The sequence below is a fragment of the Alosa alosa genome, chromosome 10, assembly GCF_017589495.1.
Source record: "Alosa alosa isolate M-15738 ecotype Scorff River chromosome 10, AALO_Geno_1.1, whole genome shotgun sequence".
NCBI classification, from domain to species: Eukaryota; Metazoa; Chordata; class Actinopteri; order Clupeiformes; family Clupeidae; genus Alosa; species Alosa alosa.
In genome coordinates, this window is record NC_063198.1 from 21,526,246 (window position 1) to 21,553,714 (window position 27,469).

The window sequence follows — 27,469 nt, forward strand, 5'->3', positions numbered from 1 at the left end:
CAGCTTTATTGTCAATTTCTTCACATGTTCCAGACATACAAAGAGATTTACGCTTTCACTATCCCACGGTTATTTGACCAATTTTAAGTCCACAGACAAACATAACATTCAAGTAAACAAAAAGTAAGTAAATAAGTAAATAAGAGGGCACATATAATAATAATGAAAAAATAAGAGCAGCAAAATTTTGTTGAAATTGTGCATAGACAGTCAATATTGATTGCCTGTTTTACTTGTAGGCTACCATTCACTTTCAAGTTTTCTCTATTGTATGATACGTAGCAAGTAAGTAGGTAAGTAGCAACACAGAACAGGTGAAGTTAACACAGTGGTAGGAGTGGTTATTCTGCATGTTAGGTATACCCCATGACAAGAGTCTATGTCATGAGTGACGGAAAGGCTTCTTGTGGAAACAAAGAGTGAATGAAATGGATGTCACAGTTCCTAAATGGTAAATGGACTGCATTTATATAAAGCTTTTTTCGACTCCTGCGAGCACCCAAAGCTTTGCATTGTCATGCCTCAAATTCACCCATTCACACACCGATGGCGGAGGCTGCCAAACAAGGAGCCAACCTGTTCATCGGGAGCACTGGGGTTAAGTGTCTTGCTCAAGGACACTTCGACAGTGTCAGGAAGAGTTGGGCTCGAACTAGCAACCTTGCAGTTGCTGGACGACTCCTCTACCTCCTGAGCTACTGCCGCCCAGTTCCTGCATTTGGTTTTCATAGATCTTAGTGGACAGTGACAACAAGGCTGCAAAAGACTGTCAACCCACAAGCAGCAATTTGATTAATTAAAGGTTCCGATCCTTTGAGCTTGTGTAACAGAGCACTTGAGTGACATGGATGATGCATTGTACTCTGGGTTTTCCATTGGTTGCCATTCATATAATTTTGGACCCTGTGTGTGTATCTGTGGCAGTGATTTGGACCTTGGTGTCACCAAGAGCCATTTCATGTGTCTTCTCTGTAAACTGCTACATCCATTACATTCTTTCATTTCATTCTTTAAGAGTACAGTAGGTATTAGGAACAGCAGCCATAGAAAAGGTTCTGGTCACCTTACACCCATGCTGAGCAGTGATTGGCTTACTTGCTGTCATTTTCTGAATCTTTGGGAGCCAGGTACTCTCTATACATGGAGTATGCCACACCTGCCACAAAACAAGACAACTGTTTACAAAAATATTGACACCATTTCAGGATAAATATCAATATTCTGTATAGATGTATTGTATCATTTATGACATCTTATGCATAATTAAATTAATTTATTCTCAATAAGTCAACCTTTAAGTAAATAACCATTTGGACATCAAGTACTATAACTTCAATTAAAAGATGTAATAGTTAGTCATTCCTATGGAAAATCAATGGACAGGGTTCTGATTTTCATTAAGTCCCTTTTTAGTTCTGAACCTTCATTTATGCCTTGTGTACTTGCTTGGCTGATTCTTACCCAATGTCATTGCTCCCACCACAAATCCTTGTGCTCCCACACGCATATGAATAAGGTGCACAGACATCTTTGTGTCCCCACGCGATTTCAGCTTATAAAGTCCAAATGCCACAATTGCAAGGCACCCGGCCATACCTGAAATGCATCACACAAACACAAATTCATACACATGTCAAAAGCACGGTGATGTTTTTTTTTTATTATTATTTGGTCTAAAACAACAAGCATGTAACTGCTCTCTATAGGCTTTAATAGTACAAATACTTACATATATTAATTTTATCAGGTGTTTTTATCCTGTAACTTTTATTAGCGATTTATAGCATATAGATACATTTTCCTGAGCCATGATAACATGGTCTATCGACTTTACCAGTTCAGCAAGAAGAACACAAGCACAACACTAAAGGTAGTTGTAATTCAACTGAAAATATAAGAACCTAATGAACTAAAATGCAAAAAGATAGTATCATTGACCAGTGCTCACCTATAGGCACAAATGGCGATTCTTTTGCCTTCCTCATAAATTTGGATGTGTGTTCCTCATCCTCCCAATTACTGTTGGATGGCATGATGATAGCTGTATGGAGATAGAAGACATGGCACTCATAGGCAGAGTTTCCCTGTACTTTCATTCAGCCACTAACACTGTATTATTATTACCACGTTCACACCAACTGTAACCCACGCCGGTTCAATTGTGGTGTAAATGGTTGTTCCCGGTTTACGACTAAGGAACCCAGTTTGACTGGCTTAATTTTGATTGTACAATTAAGGGTTGAGCATAGGTCATCTGGTCCGACCCTGGTCTTCTGTTTGATAGATGTAAGCTATAACCTCGCCTGTTAAGAAATCAGTCGGTGAGCTAGCCACCCACCACACCATAGCTATCTATCTCTAACTGTGTCATAAAATAAACATTATAAATCCGACTGATACAGAAAGCAGGGCCCAGTTATCAGTAAGTTAGGCTAAGCTTCCGTGTACGTGAGGCATCCCGAACGAGAAACTGTTCGATGCTCCGCTCTAAGGTCTTTGGTTATTACAAAATGCATAGTCTTGACATCCACATAACGAGGATATTCCAGCTATACAACCAAAGCACAGACTTAACTCTTATACGAACGAACTATTATGCCCTATTCATGACCTTTAGGGCTTTATGAAACACTGGTGTAGCCTATGCGCATTCGATGAGAGAACTCAGTGATGTAACTTGTTAACAACATTAGTGAAATGTGACCGGCAGTTAGGCATTTAAAGAGCAAAAAATTCTATTGACAAAATAATTCCTACCTGGACAATTAAACAATCTTGACAGGACAAATAGTGAGCAGCAGGTCAATGTTGCGGCAGATGTGTCACTGACAGGCAAGAACCGACGTTTCATTTGTCACCGGAATGGGACCTATAGCACTATCGCGAGAAGACCAGTAGGCTACTACCGTACTTTACAGAAGTAATGCGCCCTTGTATCTTGTTTGTTGATCTGGTTGACACGCAATTTTTTGATCAGCAAAAAGTGTAGACTCATAAAGAAAGCTAATACAACATTAAAAGCACCATAGTCTGAAATAAAATATCTGAATGCGGAAAAAAACACTAATATCCAAGTCCAAGGTAGTAATATCCTTATGATGCCGCTTTAAAAAGCTAGTGTTTTGTTTGCGTTACCGTAAGATGCGTACAGACGTCATGAACTACCAAATATATCCACAAGGTGACACCCAAGAGCCATCTGCAATTTGACATAAATCTAGGACAAAGTCAGATCATTACGCAACGGCATATGAAGTTCTTAGCTGCTTTACAGCTTTTCTATTTATTAATTTACCTATGAAAAGTTTATTTGTAGGCTAAGTATCAGTTATTCTGTAGAACTATCAGAATATAATGTTTTCTATAGTTTATAGCCTTTAAAACCACCTGACTTCCCTTTTTAACTCAAATTTGAATTAGACTCACATTTATTTTATAGGTCTGATGCTCAAAGCTGTAAGTCAAATATGGCTGAAACAAAATGGCTACCAGTGGCTGACTGAAAACACAAAATGGTATTACAGGCCAGGTTACATGAGTTATGTAAGACGGGAGCTTTTTCCCGCCCTCTCTCTCTCGCTCTCTCTCCCTCTCCCCTTCACCAGTGTTCAGTCGCTCTGATTCTCAGATATTTCCCCCCTGATTGCCATTCCCTCTCCCTCATTTTGTTTGTCTCACTCACACTGGTGAACATGTTGTGCAGTCTATATGCCTCTGCCCTGCTTCCCCCCACCGCCTCCACCTTCCTTCTCTTCACATAGGCATCAGTTTGCCCACTAGGCCCCTTTCCTGGAAACACAAGCCTGTGGCAGAGGCCACCCTAGGGCAGAAGCTGGAGAGGTGGGAGGGGATGGAGATAGGAGGGGGGGGGGGACTTCCTGAAAGTCACATGGTAGAGGTCTCCCTGATATAAATTATGTCAAAACACAACACACAAACATGAGCATAAAGGTCTGGTGTGTATTGTACTGGGATATCAAAGCACCAGGGCAAATGAAGGATTAAAAGGGCATTTGAACAATAGTTCTTATTGTTATTTATGTTTGCATAATAGACAGTTCGATAACTTCAAGTGCTCAAGATATGTACAGATCTACTGGGATTTTGAAGAATGTGTCTCGAAGTAGCCTATACATGAAAACAAGTTGGAACTTGAACTGAATTTTAAAAAAAGGCTGCAGTTATATAAGTAAGGAGCTGAATTGTTTATTTAAAAGTTCTTTTGACAGTGTATTTCAATATGCTTTTTGTTTTGTATTCTAAAATTAGCAGTAAGCAGTGTGATCTGAGAAACAGAGCTAGCAGACATACTGTAACATGCATCTCTTATCTTTATCATGTTTCTGTTGTTACTTACGACCAATGTGCAGGTGTCCCCTCAGCCCTCTTCTCAAAAGACAACAACTTTCTCAAAAGACAACAACTTTCAAATACATCACAAATCATTATTTACTGATAATGTTTTTTATAATTTGATAAAGAGTTTAAAGGCATCCCGCAATTGGGTATACCACAAACTCTCCAAAAATGTCTGAAAACTGGCCCTTGTGTCTCTTTTATACAAAGGGGGTGTAAGATGCAAAGATTTTAAATAATTGATTAATATATAATATCTGCTTTAGGTATGAAGAATTTGGATCTGTGAAAAGCCTTTAATACAGTTGATCATCCATTGATCTTTTTAGTATTGGTTTAGATGATGAGGCTGGTTTCAGAACTATCTCAGAGGATTTAGTGTCAGAAAATGTCCAGTGTTCTTGCCAATTACAAAGGGTGTTCCACAAGGATCTATTTTGAGTCTAGTTCTCCTCAATTTATATTATTGTCTCTTTTTCAGAGTATTAGGTTACTGACTCTCCTCAACATGTCATTGGTGATCTGTTGCATTTAATAGTCTTCAAGAACCTCTTATTAATCTCAATTAATAGATTAATAGTATTGCTTATTGCTAATAAGAAAACTAAATGTACTATTTATAGGAACATTGAGGATCAGAGTGTGCATATATTTAATGTATTCTCTTGTCTTTCCAATGTTGAAAAGTGACTGGAGAATTTAGCCTCTGTGTGACTTTATTTTCATGCCATAGTAAAAAAGAAAGTCATGAACTACTTCTGAAAGTTCACAGACACTCTGATTAACTTAAGTAAATTGAAATTAGATAGGAAAATGCTTCTGTTAGGTTTTGTATATAAGATTTTTCAGGGGTGCCAATAATTGTGAGCAATGTGCTTTAGTTAAAAATATTTATTTCTTTATGAGATTTTCCTTTTTCTCAAAATAAATTTGCTTCCCTTCAAGGTTTGATTTTTCCTAATTGTTTTCATTGTGAGATTACAATAAATGACCAACAGATTGTTTTTTATACCGTTTCTTTTGTCAACTTTAGCAGAGGTGCCAATAATTCTGAAGGGTATTGTATTTTATGTTCAAAACATTCAAAGTATTATCATAATCCTTTTTCACAATTCTAAGGAAGTGAATAAATAAATAGGCTTGAAGGAGAAGTAGAAGAATACCACAGAGCAATAACACAATATGTCATGTTACAGAAGATAGAAAATGCCAAATGCATCGCTCCCTCTCTCCTGGAGTTTATGTTCAATTGGAATACTTTGCGTTCTGCTGCAGATATACATACACACACACACTCACACACTGTAGATTTTCTATCTACAGAAACATGGTACAAAATAAATAATAAATAATATTTTCATGAAGACCAGATGGGTATACTACGAAACGAGATATGTTGAGCCCAGGGCCGTATATAGAGAGCTGTGGTTGAGCCTATCCAGAGGTGCATTCAGATTTGGCAATAGGCAAAAGTTTGTGGCAATTGCCTTGATGCAAGAAAAGAAGTGGGTTTGTCTCAGTTTGTCCAATTTAAACACTGCATGCCCTCATGCAAATAATAAGGAATGAAAAGGGTTTGATTTAATCATTCAAAGATTCACTATGAACTTTTACATTTACAAATTAAAACCATTTTTCCACACAAGCCTTGTGTGCGCCTCCTTGTTTCATTACCCTAAGCGATCACTACTTTTTGGGAGCGGACGCACCAAGCAATACACGGGTCAAAAGTGTAGGCGCAGACGCCGACCTTTCTGGTTTTTCCTTTACCAAATTAAAACCATGTCATACATATATCAAAAACAGTTTTGTTATTTTCATATATTTTATAGTCTCTATGTCAGTGATCTGTTACCTTCCATTGATTATTTGCCATTTTGTGATTATCATTATGTCATTCTTAAAAACAACTGCACCTGTTTTTATAGCTGTGTTTGGTATTGGATCCCAGAATTTGGGCACTCTGTTCAGCTATATATGCTGCACTTATCCTCTGACATGTGACCATCACAGAGGTTTTCCATACATTCTTCCTTTTAAGCCAATGAGAACCTAGAGTTAGTAAATCCCCCATCCTTGACTCCTGACAATGCTTTGGACTTGGCACTTTCTATCCAGGGGAGTAAACAAACAAATGTAAAGTAAAAATGTTAAAAGACTGAAAACAATGATGGTATATGGGACAGATGTATAGCTGTATGGGTTATAGACCCACAGAAGAATGACAATATCCATCATACATGAAAGTGAAAAACTATACAGAAAGCATCAAATGGAGAAGGAGAACAAGAACAAGCTTGTGTCCTCCTGGAGATACGCATCTACATGAAAACCCGGGAACTAGCAGAAGCTTTACAAGTGATCGCTTAAGAAAATTATTTTTCTATTCAAAAGGTTACCTTTTGCAAATATATTTTTGTCAGTCTTTTCGCATCAATTGCTCCAATTGTGCACCTTTCAAAGGCGTTTAAGTGATAACAGCAATTCGAATAGCTGTGGTACCTTTTAATTTCTCATATTACTTTAGTCAATCAGGGAACAAAAAGTGTGTTCATTGATTTATAATGTTTTCTGTAGCATGATTGCGTAAAGAACTGTGTGTTCCCCTTTGTGTCTTGTTGTGTCAACATGCATGCTTACTCTCCAGATTCGTTTGCCCTTCTGCAACAGACTGTTTAGATTTACATTTGTTTTTACCAAACTGTGTTTATGCAGCTGTGTCACCAGTTGCACTGTGTGGTGGTTCGCGATAGTGTCATTGCAGATGACAGATGGGTGAAACCCTGATAATCAAAACACAATCCCCATCCTCCTATCAAAAGGGAATTTGTATTGTCAACCACACTCCAGACTCATGTATTTGTTTGATAGTGTGTGCACACCCACACAAACTTGTTATGTTAATTACATGCCATACTGATCAAGTGAAAGAGCCATTACATAATTAATGCATGCTTAATGTTTGTTTGTCTCCTCTGTCAACTCCGCTTCTCTTGGGAATCAGTAGCCTATTTGGTTTGAATGAAGGTTGAAATCCATGAGCAGCAACAATGACATAAAAGCTTAAAATAATAAAATGGAATACAGAATTTGGTAAAGTAAATACAAACATTGGTTCACTAGGTATGTGCCAATCCTTACATCCTTACATTTGATTATATGGCTTAGTGATCGCTCCAAAATAAAACAAGTTGGACTGTTCTTTTGAGAGGCGATTTCAAGAGCAGTTCTTGCATGCCAAAAGCATTTAGTATCATTCAGAACAGAATCCGAAACATGCAGATATATGGGCTGAATTAACAACACCAATATGGCTGCTGATTAGCCTATGTAAAATAAATTGCAAGACACTTGGCCTAATAATCAGAGAAAATGAATGATTACACTTGATGTTCAGATTTGTTAATTATTAGTTCACCTAAAACATGAAATATTTGTCCCAACAGCCTCATGTTACATGTTAAGGGTATAGCCTAAATGACCTATTTTTAAAGTAAATTTTAAATAGGATCAAGTAATCAACTGATCAAATGCTAAATATATCTGGTGCTGACATTTTGCAATGCAGTTTTAAAAATATCAGGAGTGTCCTAATCAGTAAGCTTACTAACATGATTTTCAATAGAGCTGAATTTATTATTTTTTTCTTTTACATTTATATTTAGGCTATTGTGCACTTATAACGCATTTTCATAATTTCTAAATATTGTAAAGTTTAAGTACATGTGCGCAGAGATTTACGCATGCAGGACAATAATTTATTCTTTTGTTCTTCTCTGCTGCAGATGCAATATGGTGCTTTTTCCATCGATAGCCTACAAAACGCATACGTCACGAAATGTTTACAGTTTACCTCGTCGCAAGTGTTGAACAAAATATAGGCCATCATCTTGTAGGTGTGCCATTGAAATCACGTGTTTTCAACCTCAATTGAGTAGTAGGCCTACTCACACCATTTCAACATGTCACAAGACAATATTGTTTCTTTGCTGTGAAATAGTTGTTGTTACAAATGTATTTCCTGAGACTTGTCTACACTACCTGCGACTGTAGGCTAAGCTTACACTGGAATGTGTTCAGGATGGAGCGAGTAGAAAAGAATGCCTCTGCTACTCCCACTTCCACACGATCCAATCCGAGACCGCGACGGTTTCAAGGCACCCGAAAATCGTGGGAGGAAAACAAAGCCAAATATATCGAAAATGTAATTATTTCAAGTCTTCAGTACTGTATATTTGCATTCTGAACATAACCTGCACTCGTTTGTTCGATTAGTTAACCGTTTTCCGGCATCGGATTCCGTTTTGAGAGGTTGTTTATCAGTAGTAGGGGGAACTTGAAACCGCCCTTGTCCCATTTCCTCGGTTGTTTTGCTTTTTTCGCCTGGATTCTCCATGTTGGAGCAATAGCGAGGTCTTTCACAGTGTCACTAGCAAGTGGAGCTACCGTTCAATTACTTTTTTTACATCCTGTTACATATATGTGGCGGAAAAGGTAGCCAGTATTAAGCAACAAAAACAGCTAGTGAATACGTTTCGTCCGTTGCAACTTGGAGGAAGCGAAGAAAAACAATTTGCTTTTTGGATTATAGCGAAAGAGAAGACCACAACGGCTTGCCTCAAGCGCGAGAGCTAACAGCTAGCTAGCTGAATGTTGAAAGTGCCTGTGACTGGGGGGAACGGATTGGATTTAGAGGGGCTGCGCATTTGTTAGATGGAAAGTTCTATCATCACTCAAGTGCAAAAAGAAGATACTCAGCTACCGTCCAAGACAGGTGAGTTTCTACGCCAGTTGCGTTCGTTCGGATTACTTTCTCTGTTTAATCTTGTTTACCGAAGCCGATTCGGAGACGCGTAAGCTATGGCTAGCGAGCTAACTCGCACTAGTTCATTTACTCAACGTCAACCAAGGGTGGCTAAGTTCTGTTGTTTTTAAAACCGTAGTTTATTCGCTATACTACTTATATTATGTAAATATTATGTAGTCGCATTTACAGTTGCCCATGAGGTAAAATACTTGTAGGTTTTGTTCTGAATTTTTAAATTGAACATTCAAATAAAATATTTTTCAACAAAAGCATAGCTAGCGCGCTCAGAAACGAACATGTTGTGAACTCACAGCTAACGTGATTCAGCTGTGATGGCTGATTTTGCTACGCATCTTATCAGACGCAATACTTTCAATCTGTATTTGAAAATCAGGCGAGTAAGAGAAGGCTTTGCTGTTGTACAAATTGCGTTGCCCATTTTAAAAATACACATTTGGCACATTTGTTGATGTGACTTGTTTTAGCTGAGTTAAGAGTTAGTAAGTCTGTCAATATGTAATGTTAAATTGTTGCACTGCCCAGTTAGGCTATTCAGTTTATATTCTATTCGGGGCTATTAAGTTTCATGTGCATATGAGTAACTAACTAATTTTATAGTCACATGCACCTGAATACTTTTATTAAATATGCTACATCGAAAAACAAACACAATATTTTGAAAGCTTATGTAGCCTAGATCATAATTGTAGCACATTCTCATGATTGTGTGTAGTAGGGGTTATATAAACCGCATGGAGAGTATATAAGTAGGGGTTGATGCGTTGTGTTCATTATGGTTATAGCCAAGCCGCCCAGTAATGGTTACAACATCCCGTACAGAATTTCAGCTATTTCTGTTCTGGTGTGGGACAGGTGCTGCCGGTCAGTGGTTGGTGTTTTGTTGGGGTGATAATGTTAAGTGTTTAGTATGGATAAACAAGAAGTAAAAATACAAGAAAGCATCTGTTAATGATTAACTTAGTTATACTTGAATTCCATTGTATTTCACACCAGGCAACAAGCTGAATACCAGGTAGACCTACTGCAGTTTTAAAACTATATCTTAAGAGTCTTATTCCATGGTACTGTGACATGCACTGTTATTTTTTTTATCGCTTAAATGATTGCCTCACCATTATTTGTTCTTTCCATCTTGTTATTCGTTTTTATGTAGTGATGCTTTAAAGAAACGTTAGATATCAGAAGTCAGTAGCATGCCTGCAGAAAGGCACAACAAGCTACCAATTTTCAAGGGTGGAGGTGTGTTTTCTTGCAACCCCCTCCTTGCAGTCACACCTTTTTGCATTCACAACTGTCTCGAAATGATGGACCTATGATGTATCGTTAGCACTTGAGGCCACTGCCTCCCCTCCTACTATGGAAATGTTGCAATCCTGTGGACCTCTTCCTGTATGATCATGAAACAGTCCAAGTCTTTTGATTGAACCTGCAGCTGGCATAGAGTAGAAGTTTAGGCTAGGGTTAATCTTGCATCTCTTTAGCTTTCGTTCATGTTTAGGATCACTGGATCAAAGACTGTATCGGTAGCTCTTCCCATTATGGGTATCGTATTTGAAACAATCTGCTCTGTTCCATTTACCTTCCAGTGCATTCTTGGCTGTTAAAAGCTGACATAAAACACACACAGTGAAATATGAAGTGAATGCTGTGCTCACAGAATGAAGACTTTCTGTCATGTAGTACAAATATGTAAGTCCTTAAGTTGAATGTTGTTTTTCAGAGGGGCGTGTGCCTGAGACTCCTGTGACCTGCTGAGCTCTACTTAGCAAGGCATTCTGCACATTCTCGCGCTGCCTTGTGCACTCCGTAATGGCAAAGAGTAAATGAAGGCAGTGAGATAGACTTTGCTGGCCTGAGCTTGATTAGTGAGCCACTTGTATTAAGCTACATTTGATTAGATTGGTACACATTGTGATTAGATTAGCACACCTTACCTTAGTAGCCCAGTAATTCAAGAAGTGTACCATTTGGAACATTTCAGATCTAAAGAATAGCGTATCACAGACGTTAGGTATGTTTGCTGGTTGTATCTGTGGTGATCACAGAAATAGCTGACTGAATGTCATCATTCTGTTTTGACTGGAGACATATAGTTCTCTCCCTCATAATAACATTAGTCAGAGCTGCTGTGCGCCTGTGAAGCTGAAACAGAAAAAAACACCTCCACAGACCCTGCCAGCTGTGAGAGAGAAACTGGCCGGACTCTGCCTGTGTGTCTTTCAGGGCGTTGCTGAATTAGCCGGAAAGGAAACAAACAAACATAACATGACATAACAGTGCCTTTGATGCTGACTAGTGAGTCGCTAATCAGACATCCAGAGTGTTTGTTTGATGAGAAAAAACACACCTCTCTGGAGGGCTGCTGTACCGAGCGCTGTTGTTTGCCGGACACATTTGATTGTAGTCATTTTATAGATGTCGTCAGTGTGCTCGAGCAGAACCATGTCATTTAGACGTTTCTGCACCTGCTTTGATCACGTATAGTGTTCTTCTTCTGATCCTATTCCAGATATGTGGTATCACTTTTTTTCAGTCTTCCATAGCCACGATGTTTATCTGATGATAAACTGCTGCTGTTTTTTGTTCTTTCTTTTTTGTTCTCTTATCTTCCATGGGATTGAATTTTTTTCCCCCTTTCTTACCATGCAGAAACATGCTACAATACGTTTGTATGATTTTATAAGGACTGTTACCATGCATGTCTTTTATTTGCACTATAGCAGCAGCATACTGAGGCTTGTTTGTGTGTACACATGATGAATGCATAAGCAGTCGTGCATGTCCTCTTAAAGAGAATAAGAAAACAAACATTTATTATAGCCTCATAAAAGGAAATGTCTTCAGAGTTGGCTGTTTCCTGTTGCATATTTGTTGAAATAGAACAGGCTGTGGCAAGATATTGTCTGATAACAATGTAGAAAGATTAGTTTTTCTGTAGTGGGTCTGCAAACTACTCACAAAACCAATGTAATCCTGAAAGAATCTGGGACCCTCTCATAAAAATAAGAAGTGTCTGATTTTCGAGCCAATGGTGTACATAAATGGACTTTCCCAGATATCTACAGAACATTTTTAGACAGGCCTTCAAACAAGCCTATGCAGTGTATGATTGTCTCAAAGGCTATGATGTATTTGCATGACTTCCTTCCAGTATGTCATGTAACTCTGTAAGTATCTGCCTGATCAGGTTTTCATGTTTTCATGGAGCTCTGTAGCAACGCAAACACAGGTTCTCATGCTGGGAGAGGTTTTAAAGATGAAGTCTGCATTTCTGGCAAAAGGTTGTTGATATTTGAGCCCTACAGCCAATAAAATTACACCTCTCCCTTTCTAGCTTTTGAAGCTATGTGTTGATGGGCTGGAATTGTTTATCGCACTAAGTGTATTGGATTAGTATCATGGACCTCACCTTTTAACTGCTATAAGTGGCTAAAACTTGGCATCATCATTTGGCCTTTCCAGGTGTCATTGAGGAGGTGTCTCCTTTCACTCTTGATGAAAATGAAATGGATCAACTTCCCATGCCTCCTTTATGAAGTCACCACCAGCAGCTGGTGCCGATTGGTCAGTCAGTGGTAGTTTGGAGGGTGTGACCGACGCCAGCTAAAAGGCCCCAGTCGGAGTGTGATGAAAAAGTGTGACCTGTGGTCGGCTTTCCAACACCTTTGCTGTGTTCACATTCACACCTCCTCACTTTGCGCTGTGGTGGTTTTAATTACCACATCACTTAGGAGAAATAATGGTGTCATCAAATAGTGTGAATCCTTAACAGAAGGTTGAGGTAGTAGGGTTGTATTTGGGTGGACATTTGCCATACACATGGCAGAATGATTTGTTGTGTGTGTGTTTCGTAGGTATCCACAATCGATTTGGATAACTCTGTACAGCAATGTTACAACGTTAATGATCTATCATTTTATAAGCCCCTTACTAAAATCTAATGAGCACATTAAAATAATCTATAAGCATGTTAAATCGTCAGTGCTCTACCTAAACATGCTCTACTGTTGCTATTCCACTTTCTCCCTGGACTCTGTTAAGCTTTAATATAGTAATTTTAGGGTGCTGATGCATCTTTTTTCATAAGCTTTTATTAAGTAGTTGTTTCTTGCCAGAATTGCTTATAGTAAAATGTTCCTTTCCCTTTCGATATCAGGCAGAAGTACTTGTTGTTGTTTTTTGGTTTTTTTCACTGACTCCGCAGCTCAAAGTAGAGATCCTCCTCTAGTGTAGCTGTGACAGAAAAGACGAAGATGGAAAAAAAAAGCCGTTGGTTACCGCACCCACACGCCTGCTGCAGCGCGGAGTTATGCAGTCGCTTAAGCCCACATCTGAAATGTGCCCGTTCACATTGATATAAGAGAGCACCCCAGTCTCCTCTCCACTTTGGTCCTGTTCCATTGTTGTGTGGCTTCTGATTAAAATCACATCTTTGGGCCACTGGGATTTCGACCATCCAGTTTAGCCCATAATCTTTTAATCTTATTGCACAGTGGCAATTAATCTGAATGTATGAGAGAGATTTAGTGATCCAGACTCCCGTCGAGTTCTTTTCTCCTCCCTCCTCAATGGGAGTCAGCGTTTGTAAACATTAAATAAGCATAGACCCACATTGGTATGTTTGAGGTTATCAGATGCAGATGTTCAGTCTTAGAGGAGGTACCCACACATATCTCACAACTGCTTATAATGCATGTATGGGAAAAAAAGGTATGTTACTTTGTTTGTGCAGCATCACCTATTGTGGAATCCCAAAAGGAGAGGAAGGCTTATGTGATGACAGTAATGGGTTCATATCAGGGTGCTAAGCTAGAAGACCATCTGTGCATCCTTTTTGTTTTTGTTTTTTTTCTCTCTCTTTCATGTTTTCATATTGCAGGTGTTGAAGTAACCTTTTTCTTTATGTGAAATGGGAGATTTTGTTTGGTTTGGGAATCATTGAATGCTTTGACTTAACAGCTCTTTCCCTTTCCTTTGTTATGACAAGGCCTAGAGCAAGGGCGCGCATTGTTTTTTGTGCTGATATTTAATTAACTACTCTTTTGGTTTATTTACTGTCTGTGTGGGTGTCTGTCTGGCAACAGAATTATGTTGTCTGTTCAAATCTGTCTTCTCACATCTATTATTACATTTTAACTCACAAAAATGTAGTAGACTTGGCTTTACAGTGTTGTGTTTTAGTGTGTGTAAAAATAAACAGAAACTCAAGCAAGATTTCCTAACTAATAGATGAAAAGAGAGACTGTGAAACAAAACCTGCTGTAGCCTCACAGGCTTCAATCCTTCCAGCAAGAAAATGTCAAACAAACAAACAAACAAACAAACAAAGGGATAAGGCTCTTTGTCACTTAGTGTGCGGTTGTTATTCGTAACATTTTAAAATATCACATATATGCCCCATATAAGACGTTTTTCCACCGACAGCGAACCCGTTCTTGAACCGGTTCCGTTTAGAATTATTTGAACCTTGGTACTATCTAGTGAACCAGCCCGTATTTCCACCAGTTTTAAACAAACTAATTGTGCGTCATTAACAATGGGTGTTGCATGCAAAACAAAAGTTAATGATATGCATGAATGGGAGAATGATATGACAGTTGTCCAGTTGTTGTGTTAATGCTAGTAAACATTTGCAGACTAGTGCTAGTTGACTAGTTTTGTTTACTCATGGCAACAGTTGATAAGGAGGGAAAACACATGGTTTAAGCCTTCTCCCCTCTGAACGGTAAAGTGACACGCCCACTCCGTTCGCAGGAAAAACCAACTATTTTCTGGTTCAAGCACCGAACCAAAGTGGCACGTTCCGAACCGTATTTTGTTTGGTCGAAATGCTCCGACCGGTTCAAATGTTGGTACGGGAACAGAGCCAATTCTCTGTCAGTGGAAAAGGGCCAATAGTGAGCTTCTTGAGCTTTTTTGTTCCATAACTGTGACATTTGATTGACAGGTGACTCCACCTCTTCCACAGGAAATAGAAGTATAAACCCAAACTCATTCCAAACATTTTAGAAAAACAATCAGGCATTTGCACACCGTTTTACATGTTGTCGTTTTATCTTAGAAGCTGAATTAAACTAGTAAATTCATGTGGAAAAAACACATATATTGAGGTCTTCCCCTGTGAAAAAGCTGCCTTCACTCTGAGTTTCCATTTCAGGTTGTGTCGTTATTTTCACTTAGTGTAGTTTTTTAAACCTGTGATCAAATGTCACCTGTTCTCTCAGACATGTCAGCTTCTAGGTGCTGTAGGTAGGCTAGGCTTTTTCAGTATTTCAATCAGCGGCAAAATAATTAAATAAATGCATAAATAAATGCCAGAAGAGAGATGTGCTTTGAGAAGCCACTCTGCAGATTCCCTTTAAAACCACTCAATCCCTAGAATAGCACAGCTATCTGTTTGACAGGAAAGACCGACAGGCACACACAGAAATAGATCCTGTGGACGTGTCTCCATTTTCCCCCTTGCTCTCATGTTGTTGGCCTGTGATGGTAAATGAACACACAGGGGGAGGCTGCAGAAGCCTGATGAATTCCTCCCATGCTGACAGCAATGGTGGTTGGTGGCGGTTCGCTGAAGTCACGTTTGAATGTATAGAGCTGGCTGCAGTTGCAACAACATGCTTGATTTTGTTTTTTCATTTGCATTTTTTAGCGTTCTACCTGCTTATTTTATTTAGCAAGCCTGGAGGAAATTATGATTTGATGACTAGGTGGTATGCTGTGAACGCCTAGTTTGGTTAAACTTTTTAAGTTTTTAAGTGGGAGGGGTGGAAGGAGCTTGTAGCAGTTTTCATCCTTTAAGTGGTGACCAATTTGTGTTTTCAATTAAACAATCCTGTGTGTGTGTGTTGGATCTGTGAGGGACAGCACTGGAAGTAGCCGTTGGCTGACTAGTGTCGATCCCATAGGAAATGAGTGCATATGCAATCACAGTGTTTGCAAGTTTAAACTGCAGGTTGTGTGATAGTCTTGTGTGTGTGTGTGTGTGTGTGTGTGTGTGTGTGTGTGTGTGTGTGTGTGTGTGTGTGTGTGTTGGATGGCTGTTACGTGTGGTCCTAAAAGTGTTGTATAGTACCGTGTGTGTGTGTACCTACCTTTGTACCTGATTGTTCTGCATGTGCTCTTGATTCTACAGGCCAGGTGAGCAAATCTTCCCCCAAAAAGCCTCGGAGCCGGAATATCTTCAAAGCGCTCTTCTGTTGCCTCCGAGCACAGGATGTCCCCCAGTCTCCTCCCCCTTCCCAGGATACTTTGCTGCCTCCTGAGGACAATGGGACAATCGCCAAGGTAACACCCCTGACACCTCCTCATTTTCCCAATCAGTGTCAAGATGGGCTGTATGTACCAGATTTTCTGCCCCAGGCAGAAATGTGAATAAGCAAGAAAATAAGATTATAATGCATCATTGGAATGCTCAAAGAAGTTCTCGGATGGGTTAATAGTGTTCTCCTTTTAGGATTCCAGAACTTTAAATAAGAAGTGCAAAGAAACTCATCTTCCTGGCCTTTGTTTTGGCTTTATCTCCATTTGGAACCCAGAACACTTTCAAGTGTTCTCACTCACTCCATGGTGCTGGAGCACTAGATGCCAAACAGCACTCACACTTGCAGCCAAAAACACTGACCACGCAGGCGGTTTCTCATCACACCTGCTAATGAGAGCCGTGCAGACAGGCACGGGTGCTTTTTTGGGTTAGTAGGCCCATGAGCAGTCTGCCCTGGAGCCAGATCACTGTCCTTATTAATTGGACTAGCTATCCAGCCCAGACCCCCTGCTGTTCGTTTGTGTAAATTCACCGGGCGCAGAAGAACGCACAACAGGACAAGCTTATGAAACATTCACAACACTGTGCTTTTACACTGAGAGGAAGCTGAGGCGGTGCTGTTATATCTGATTTGACATGAATAATTGAAATATATTATTATAACCCTGGACTAGCAATAAAAATGTCTTGGAAGTATTAAAATAAAGTATGCCATCAGATGTCCCCTGATTGCAAAGCAGCTAGATTTCTTTTTGAGGTCCTATGTTTGAAGCATCAATGTTTTTTTGCTTTGTTTTTATTTTTTCTACTCCTTACCCCCCCAGTTTTCAGATGGGTTGTGGTAAGACATGATCTGTAGGGATTCAGAGTAACTCAGTAGTTTGTGAGTAGAGACCTAGCTAGACTCCTTGTAGGACATTGTGTAATACACCCCCTTAGAGATTATTTAGAAACTATTCTTATTACATGGGCTTATTACTTATGGTGTTATGTAAGAGATGTGAAAAAAAAAAAAAAAAAAAGTTTTTTAACCCAAGTTGAACATCTTGCGAGTTCAAAGTCTTGTGGTGCCTCGCTTTCTGCACCCTGAATCCTATAAGGGGACCCAAAGGAATTGCTTGGTGGTAACGTCCCTTAAAGCAAAAACATATTCCCATGAATTTGCATCGGCTATGCTGTGCTTGGTATGTGCCAGCTGGAGGGACTTTTTGAGATTTACTTTCAATATGACTCCAGGTAACTCTCCTGTCACTACTTCAGTGTGAGTACAGCCTGTAGGGTATAGGGGTGTGTGTGTGTGTGTGTTCGTTTGATTGTTCATGACTTCGGTCTTCATGGAGTGCTGTACAAGCCTCTGTGTGAAACTTTGGACCTTGTTCATCTGTAAGGTGTGTGTGTGTGGCGTAGGACTCTGTTTTGGGGTGGGCGTCTACACCAGATTGGGGATATGGGCGGGAGAAATGTCATTAACTGTCTTTTCGTCTCTTTGTTTAGTATGATCTGCTCCAAACTCTTCGCTACCAGTATCACCAAGTACGTAAAGGCCCAGATCACTGACTTTAAACATGTATGAACTTCTGCCAGGCTCCAAGTGGATGAGATATAGGCTAGCTAATGCCTTGTTCTTTTTTTCTTTTCTGTTAGCACTAAACAACCTTACAGCTAATAGCTTCTTGTTTTTTTTTTTTTTTAGTATGCATGCCCTATTCTACTCAACGTGTTACTTTAGAATTTATTGTCTTCACATACTCTTGATACTAGAATGTGCCTTGACCACAACTCTCAAATGCCTCCTCTTTTATTTAAGATCTGTTAAAGTTGTTTATGTTTATTTGGAATTTAGCCTCTGGCATGTCAGTTCTGAATCAAATTGTGTAATTATTTCATGGCTGCAGTTGACGTGAACATTTTTTAATAAGCTCCAATTCAGGTCTAGTCAGCCAATGGATTGCCCTAGTCGTTAGATCTAGGATCAGTTTGTGTCCTGATCATTCCGATTGATGGAGCCTAGACATCTGCTGAAGGGACCTGCCATCTTATGTCTGGGGCCCTGAAAGCAGTCAGCATATTTTCGGCAAACAGCACCTCCTGCTGGCTTCATTGGAACATTATATTTTTTAGTGTCTTGGTCCCTTTCGGGTTTCCCGCAAAACGTAAATGTAGTAATGAATTGGTTCGAAAACTATTTTTTGTTTATTTTAGTGTTAGAGGATGGATTAATACACCTGGGATTGACACTTAAATAAGAAGGATAAATGTGAGAGTCTGAATGTATTAATATTTTATTAATATTTATGTACCAAACCTTAAGCATCTCCTGTACACATCCTACCTTTCTATTTCATACAAACTATTTGGACCCTATACAGCGATATAATTGTAATATTAGTGTAGAAGGCCTTACAAAGAAGTATGTGATAAAAACAATTCTGGATTAGTGTAGTCCAGTTTGGTGGGTGGTGTGAAAGTTGAGATGCAGGAAACTGACTGTCATATTTCTGTGACACCCCCCCCATTCCCCCTGCTCCACCTCCTTGCCACCCACACCCCACCCCTTCCACCTTCCACAGATCCCAGGGACCTGCTTGCTACCCGAGGTGACCCCTCAGGACCAGGGCAAGATCTGCGTGGTCATCGACCTGGACGAGACTCTGGTGCACAGCTCCTTCAAGGTGAGTGAGTGCGGGGGAAGGAGCTGAAGGGCATGGTGGTATCATACTGAAAGCACAGGGTAGCCGGAGGTGGTAATTAGTGAAAAGTCAACGTGAGTGTTTAAGCTCCCGATGCAGATATTTGGGGAGGAGGGCAGTGCCTGGCCAATTGACAATACGTAATCAATTGGTCAGCCATCAGTGGTCATCACTGTAATGGCTATGTAGGTCTCAAAAGGGAAACTCTGGTCAGAGTGGACAGAGGTTAAAATGTGATCAGGTTGGTAGTATGAGCACAACTGGGGCTGGATGGAGTACAGCAGATCCAGATCCCTCTGGTTTTGTAGGCAGTGATTCACTTCACAGCCCTTGTTAAAAGCTACTTTATCATGGAATTATCAGATATCAGCCTAACCTCCTGAAGAAATACCAGAAGTTATTTAGTGAGTGAGTTTGGCCGTGGCCACCCTTCTGCTGTAGTCTGATTGCTTATCTAAAGTAGCTGATGGTGATCTCAGTGAGTGTCGTTACCTGTCTGTTAAGTAAAATGGATAATGGCTTAATGTCTCCCTCGGGGCAGCTGTTGCACCAAATCTGGATTTCTACAGCAGTTTGAGAAGAATCAAAAATTCCAGTTTGTGGTATGCTAAACCTTCTGTTGGGCGGAAAGGGGCATGCCTGCATGACCTTACTTCAGGGATGCAGTTTGGATTTAGGATATATAGAGACGAGGGACCTGTAAAGCAGATAATGCAGTTACAGAAGCGTTTTCGTAAGATGTTAAACAGTAATTTGATAACATGGCTCAAGCTGCAACCAGAAAAGGGGTCATGGAGTAAAGACAAACCTGCAGTTCTAAAGCGACATGGTCTATATAGAACACCCAGGGAGATGGCTTTGGCTCCCACTTGACGGAACAAAGCAGCTCTTTGTACTACAGAAGTGGAACGCGTCAGTGTAGCTTTAACCTTATCTATCCCATCTGCTGCTTGAGTGACGATGCTTAGAGCCGTCGTTCTTATCATTAGCTGTATCTGCGCCTGTCGTATGACAGCATTCCTGCAGAGGCATTTTTCTCATTGCAAAGCAAACAAGACCTGGATCTGTACTCTACTAGCTGCCCCTCTCTTTCTGGTAAATCGGTGCGTTCAAATTCGCAAACATAGACAAACGTTTACAAACAGCTTTCCGTTAGCCTTGAGTTTTCGGCGAATCTTTGCAAACAACTGCAAGCAGTCTGAAGAGGCAGTTCTCCGCGAGCATACAGTGAAACTGGACGTGAGTTTGACGAGGCAACAATGCAATTACCGTTACATTGGAATGTTAACACCAAATCATTCAAATTTAACTGTTCAAAGAAAACATGTTTACCACGAACGTTCACCACTGTTTGCCAAATTTGAACGCACCTCAGGTGTTTTGCAACTAGCCAACCTACAGCTTATGTGTCTGAAGGTTTTATGGTGCTTTTCCTGTCTCACTGAAGTACAAGTGGTGGGTTTGTACATTCTGATTAATGTTGGTTGGGTGGGTCCTGACATACCTGAGTGTGCAGATGTGCTCCTGCTTGTAGTGCGAAGCAGTGTGTGGACCTGGGAGCTGCTGCTCTGCTGTGATCACGCTAGCTCTGTTTATCTCAGATACTGCCGGGTGTGGTGCCCGCTATGGCTGTTGCCGGCCTCGGAGACTGTTTGAACGTAAACAAATCATTGTGCAGATCAATGAAACGGCACAACCAACATGTACTGCCAATGCTCATTTAAAATGACTTTAGTGCTACACAACTCTCCACCCAAGTTGTTATCGCCATTTTCTTATACACCTAAATAAACTTATTTTCTATCACAGATAAAAGATTATCTATAATTGTCAGATACAGGGAATGCATCGGGGTATACTTGTGATTTTGACATACATTTTTACCAACTCTATTTTCTTTCTCTCTCCAGCCAATCAGTAATGCTGATTTCATTGTACCTGTGGAGATTGAGGGGACGACGCACCAGGTGAGCACTGTTCGTGTCACTGAACATGTATCTTTCAAAGACAGGATGGTCGCCACATGCCCTCTGCTGGACAGTTGTAGTACTGCAATCTCTCAAGAGGAAATCGGCATGAGGCAATGAATGCTTATGTAACCACTGTAGTGTAGATTAAGTGCACAGAGCTACAAAATGGTCCTCTTGCCATTATTGCCTTGCTTATGATTATGTAATTGCACTTGTGTCGTTTGCATTGTTGCGTACTGTAGAGTTGACTGAGATAAAACTCCAGTGAAAGCTCTTCCATCTCTGTGAAATCCGGTGAAGCAGGTTGGCTCTTCACACCTCTTTAGCCATCACTCTTCATTCTCTCTCGCTCTCTCCCTCATCTCTTGACCTGGGCCTGGTTCAAGTAATCCAGGATAGGCTGTTTTCCACCAGTGCGGCCTATTCTCGATTACTTGTTTCAGGAGCAGGCCTCTTGCACACAGCCCCATGGGACAGACGATGACACCTGGATTCCAGAACTGGTTTGCGGTGAATGTTTATTAGAGGAACATCACGGGTGCATGAGAACAAACTTGGTCTGCTCATGGATCATGTTTTAGTGGTGTATTTGGTCTGTCAAAGAAATGTTATTATGTTTTGAACTTGATTATCTTCTGATGCTAATGTACCTAACCCTGTGTTTCAGGTCTATGTTCTGAAGAGACCTCACGTAGATGAGTTTCTGCAGAGAATGGGGGAAATGTTTGAGTGTGTCCTTTTCACTGCCAGTCTAGCCAAGGTACAGTGGTGTGGTGTTTGGTCAGTCTTGAGGATGAAATGCTTTCCTGTGTCAGAACAGAACTCCCCACAAAGTGATGTTTCTAAATTTTATTGCGTCTGTTAGGCATCATACTTCTGTGTGAATAACTTTGTCTAGCTTTAGCACAGCCACTGTTGTTGTCCCTGCTTTTCAAAACGAATGCATCATTTCAACATCACACCTAGGCACTGCTACTGGTCTCTGACTTGTAAGTCCCTAAAAATAGAACTCCCTGTGGTAATGGAAGAACAGAAGATGGTATCCCAGTACAAAATATAGCTTACTTTATTCAATTTTTATAGATATTTAACTACAAATAATCTAATCAAAAATGCATACACAACATGATAAAAGTAAAACCACCCTCAACAGAAAAAAGGATAGGGTGAGCAGTGCAGGGATAGGGTGAGCAAAGTGAAGATTTCCTCACTCTTCCAGACTTGTCAGCAAAGAGCGATATTCTGCAATAGCCAGATAAAGAAAACAAGAAAAGAGTGTATGATTTAATCTGAGATTTTGTTTTTGAACATTTAGTTTGTGTGAAAGCTATACTTCTATACTTAGCTCTCTCTCTGTCTGTCTCTCTCTCTTTCTCTCTCTCTCTTTCTCCTTCTTTTTCTCTCTCTGTCTGTCTCTGCTCCAGTATGCAGATCCGGTAACGGATCTGCTGGACCAGTGTGGGGTCTTCCGGGCCCGTCTCTTCCGGGAGTCCTGCGTCTTCCACCAGGGCTGTTATGTTAAGGACCTGAGCCGCCTGGGCCGGGATCTCAACAGGATCCTCATCCTGGACAACTCCCCCGCCTCTTACATCTTCCACCCCGAGAATGCTGTGAGTTCACACCGCGCAGGTCCATCACTGGGCAGCTGCTCTGTGTCACTGAACAGTTATAACGGTCTTCCATGAAACTATTCAGATGTTAAGTTAGTTTGGTAACATACTTTCTGCTCTGTGTGTGTGTGTGTGTGTGTGTGTGTTTTTGTATGACAAGGTGCCTGTGGTGTCCTGGTTTGACGACCTAGAGGACACAGAACTGCTGAACCTGCTGCCCGCGTTTGAGGAGCTGAGTGATGCGGACGATGTCTACGCCAAACTAAAGCAGCTGCGTGAACCCTGATCAAACACTCGCACCTGTGCACCCGACCCGTCTGAATGATGCCTGCCCACACACTCCTGCGCCCACACACACATTAGTTTGCACACACACACAAAAAAAAAAACATGTATGCATAGAGGCAACACTAAGGATACACAAAGCCAAACACAGACAGACACATCAGTATACACACATACACTGAGGGCACATATAAACACATACACACACACACACACACACACTTGCGCAAACACAGAAAATCTCCCCCAAAGACTGCCCATGCTGTGCCTGGTGCTTTCAGTTCCAGAAGCGGTAACAATCGGACAGGTTGTCACTAATAAAGAGCACTGCAGCCCCTCCCCCACACAGTCACACACACACACGCTTGCGTACATGCACACATTTAAATACATACACACACACACACTCCTACTTGGAGGAAGCAACCCCTCTATCCCTTATCCTCCCCTCCTCCAAATGAACCTTATATTCATATAGCACTAATCCACAACACCACGACACTTCTTTCCCCTGAACGTGACTGGTGACTCTCTCTTACTGTATGAACGTTACCCATGCCAAATCTCTCCCACAGACCTTCACTCTGCAACTCTCCAATAGGAACGCACAGTCCCTAATAACCCAGTACCCTCATCGATGTATGCCAACTGGCACCGAGCAACATTGTTTAAAGACTTCCTGTTAGAAAAGCAAAATACTGCTCTAGTTTCCCTTGGGAAATCTTATCTTCAGGAAACGCCCTCAATGCTGAACCACGGGCGCCCGAGACCCAAGCAACTTGACCGAGCACGACACTCAACGAAAAAGACACAGTGACCTACGACCAGACCTTTATTCGGGAGCTTGGAGTCTCCATCATCGTGCCTTTTTTTTTTTAGGAAAAAAAGCAAAGAGGACAAATTTTAAAGGAAAGAAGAAAAAAAAGCTTTGTTCCTAAAAGAGATGGTTGTTCTTTTTCAATAGTTAGTTTTTTTCTATATACGTTTTCTAAATGTCTTTTGATGTTCTCTATGTTAAAAAAAATATAGATATTTTTTGTATTTTTTTTCTGATGTTGAGGAAGAACAGCCATACAATTTGATAGCCTCTCTTCCTGGTTGTATCTGTCTAAAAAAAAGAAAACCTCAGTGTTTTTTGCCAGTGGTGACATCATCCTCAGCCAATAGGGACCATCGCAATCAGTTCCTTTTCTAAGACCACTCTCTCAGTGTGTTCTGGTAGTTTTATACCTTTCACTTTGCCTAGATATGCAAATCTACCTGTCACACCTTTTCAATTCAGTCTTTCTCAAGCTTTTTTTGGCCTTTATCCAATTCACCTATTCGTAGGCCTTAATTATTTTGAGATCCTACTGGGAATTAGACTTAAATTTGCCATTGACGCATTGCAACCACAGTATTCAAGTATGTATCTTAGATGGCTGTTCTGAGCAATCTGATTTTATTTTAGGGTTGGGTGTAGATGGTTGTTAAAACTTAGTGCTATGCATATGGGTGTAATTCTGCCACCCAAACCCCGCTAAACCAAACGTGGATCTTTATCATTACTTTCTACCAAGTCAGCATTTAACTGTAAAGTATTGCTTATTTGAAAAAAAGAAGAAAAAAAAAGCAAACTTTAAGAATAGAATTACAAATTGTAGTAGGGCAGGAAAATTAATTTGCGTAACAGCATATTAAAGCAAAGGACCTGTTTGTTTCTCCGTTCGGAGAAGGTGCCTGGTTGGTTTTGGTGGATGTGAGAACATCCGAGCTTGAAAGTATGTTCAGCCCAGGCAAGCCCCATCTGCTGCATTTCTCTTGTCATTGTTGTGTTGTTCTTTCTCTTGCATTCTTGTTTTTTTTTTTTGTTTGTTTTGTTTTGTTTGCCAAAAGCCTCAATATTGTTCTTAATACCCAAATGAAGTGCCTTGACTGTGCACAATTGGACTCTTTCTCCACTCCTAAATCTTTTGTTTTCTTTTACCATCAGATTTAGTGTATTTTTGTGGACTTGTACGCTGCATATTCAAGCAAATGAATCGCTCCATAAAATAATTCTTTCCAAAGTGATAAACCCATGGCTTTCTTTTCTCTTTTGTTTTGGTCTTTGATTGGATGTCGTTGCATTCATTGTTTTATCATTCTTTCTTGCTTTCCCCCTTTTGTCTTTTCTGTTATTCTTTCTTTCTAGCTTTCTATTTCATTCTTCATCTAGCTTTTTGTGTATATTCCTGAGGATAAAATATCCACTTGCCTAATTCATGGGTCATTTAGATTCTTCATCTCTTTGTCCTTAAGTGTATGCTGGAGCATCTTGAATTGATAAACTAAAGCTTTTGGAGATACAAATCTGCCAAAGCCATTTTCCAGACTAATCTATAGAGGCATCGGACACCGCACAATGATCGAGTTTTGCCTTGATTTTATTAGCTTTGGAGCGAAAATTATATCTGCCACTTGATATGACTCCTGAATTACTAGCCACAGGCTCTGCATTCAAATTGGCCTTGGATACCAAATGAAACCCAAATGAGCCCACTTCGAGGGCATCCACAAATTAAGACAGGTTTACTGTATGATTGACAATTAAGTCAGGGTGAGATGGGGGGAGTAAGAAAAGTTGTTGTTGTTGATACTCAGTTTTAATGGAACAGGGTTAGGAGTCCCTTGGGTATTGTAGTGTTCTGACCCATCACAACTGAGCGGTAACAAAAAAGCGTTCACAACTATATCTTGTGGTGGTAGCACAACAGAACTTTAGGGGAAACAACCCAGATATGGAAATGATACAAGAAGCTGGTTTTTACTGTATGTGCAATTATGAAAAAAAAAAAAACGAATGTCGGTTGGTGTGTCTTGTCTTTCAGGGCTGGTTGACGCTTACACACACAGGTTTGTTTTCTTACATGTGTTCTTGTTGTATTACTTGTTATTGTATGTCAGGACTATAAAGAAAGCAGGGGATGTGTCTGAGCTTTTAAACTGTCTAGTGTCAGATTCAACCACGTATCTCTGACTCATTGGAGCCTGTGACATTTGTTAAGTTCTGGTACTCCTTTTAGAATTTTACATAAGTTTTGGAAAATCACATCTGCACTGAGTCCTTTGCAGTAACTAACCCACCACTGCTATCAAGGGTGCTTTTTGTCACCAACTTTGACCTCCTCTTGTGGTAGCATTAACTCGACACATAGCTAGAACAATCTTACAAATTCATGGGGCAGCTCTCAGCCTAAGCTGGTACTGCGTTGTGTTGCATTGCATTTTGCAAACTGCAACCCGGTATTAAGGACCAGTCACTAGTTAATTAACAGCAGATGCTGATGTCATGAGTTCTGAGGGCATTTATGCCGTTTTCTTCTGCCTGGTGTTCAGAAAGACTTGGTTAACTGATTAAATACCAGCAAGCTGGCCTTGCCCTCCAGCACGCTTTCTGAGGTATTCTGGGGTGCTGCCTTTAGTTTTCCACCTACCACGGAACCAGGTGAAACACCCGTCTCTCGGGTTCAGTTTCTGGCGACTTCAGAATTTACGTTTTCCTCGTCGCTGCCAAGTGGACCAATAAAAAAAAGTGTCTCGAGGGATATTGATGGGCATTTTGTTTCTTGCAAGAGAGGTTTTCCATAAGTTTCCCGTGACTCCCTTCCCATGGTTTATATTTGTGACATGTAAACGTTCTGCAAATCTACTTCAGTGTTGAAGCTTGTGGACATGAGTGTTTATCTGATGAATGAAATCCAGGACCTACAGATGTTCTCCTGTGCCTGGTCAGAGGAAGCCTTAGTTTAGAGGGGGAAAAAAAATAATTTGTCATGAGTCTGTCAAGGTTTTTTTTTTTTATATAAATATTTGATCAAGGTATGCACCATGAACAATAATGCCAATAATAGCTATGCAGAAGGAAAGAGTACATTACTTTACAAAAAAGAAAAGAAAATCATTCATTAATCTCTTCTCTTTTTCAGTTCAAAATTTTGTTTTGCAAATATACTATTTTTAAAAACTTGAAGATGAGTACACAAGATTTCAACATATTTCTTTTTTTAATTTTTGTTTCCTTTTTCGTTTGTTCGACTAGAAACTCTGAAAATTGAAAATAAAAACATTGATTATCTGTTTGAGCTCCCACTGTCTCTGTTGATTTCCACAAAGACTAGACATCATTTGTTTCCCAACCCATTCACTTTTGACAGAACATTTGCATTGGTATAATTAAGCTCAGATAAACAAATTAGAGGTGACCTGTTGCACATTTCATGTGATGAAAGTGTCTCCCTATTGACATGGAATGTGTAAATGTTCAATGTAGTTTTGCTAAAGACGGCATTTCATTTAGAGATTTTATTATCACATTGAAAAAATCAAATGATTCAATGTTAAAGGAAGGTTTACTGTTCAGACGTGAATAATTATTGGCCCATCCAGTCTGTTTCTGTCATCCTCTGTGGTGTTTAAATATCCCCCTTGGAGGACGCAAGATGCCA

At 40.2% G+C, this 27,469-nt stretch overlaps 2 protein-coding genes across 3 annotated transcripts; one reads left to right on the top strand and one right to left on the bottom strand.

Moving 5' to 3' along the window:
- Nucleotides 1-222: 222 nt before the first annotated feature.
- LOC125301400 (HIG1 domain family member 1A, mitochondrial-like) lies at nucleotides 223-2,882 on the bottom strand. Its single transcript, XM_048253771.1, has 4 exons — nucleotides 2,758-2,882; nucleotides 1,949-2,041; nucleotides 1,462-1,596; nucleotides 223-1,156 (listed from the first exon to the last, which is right to left on the bottom strand). The coding sequence occupies exons 1-4, from the start codon at nucleotides 2,849-2,851 to the stop codon at nucleotides 1,092-1,094; spliced, it is 387 nt and encodes a 128-aa protein (XP_048109728.1). The 5' UTR covers nucleotides 2,852-2,882; the 3' UTR covers nucleotides 223-1,091.
- A 5,567-nt stretch (nucleotides 2,883-8,449) lies between these two features.
- ctdsp2 (CTD (carboxy-terminal domain, RNA polymerase II, polypeptide A) small phosphatase 2) lies at nucleotides 8,450-27,103 on the top strand. Of its 2 annotated transcripts, XM_048254561.1 has the most exons (8): nucleotides 8,450-9,130; nucleotides 16,320-16,471; nucleotides 17,943-17,981; nucleotides 19,019-19,120; nucleotides 21,049-21,105; nucleotides 21,776-21,868; nucleotides 22,533-22,718; nucleotides 22,879-27,103. In XM_048254561.1, exons 1-8 carry the CDS (start codon nucleotides 9,070-9,072, stop codon nucleotides 23,002-23,004), a joined length of 816 nt encoding a protein of 271 aa, XP_048110518.1. In that variant the 5' UTR covers nucleotides 8,450-9,069; the 3' UTR covers nucleotides 23,005-27,103. The 2 variants fall into 2 exon arrangements, with proteins under 2 accessions (XP_048110518.1, XP_048110519.1); XM_048254562.1 differs by lacking the exon at nucleotides 17,943-17,981 and having other exon boundaries at nucleotides 8,453-9,130.
- The last annotated feature ends 366 nt before the right edge of the window (nucleotides 27,104-27,469 follow it).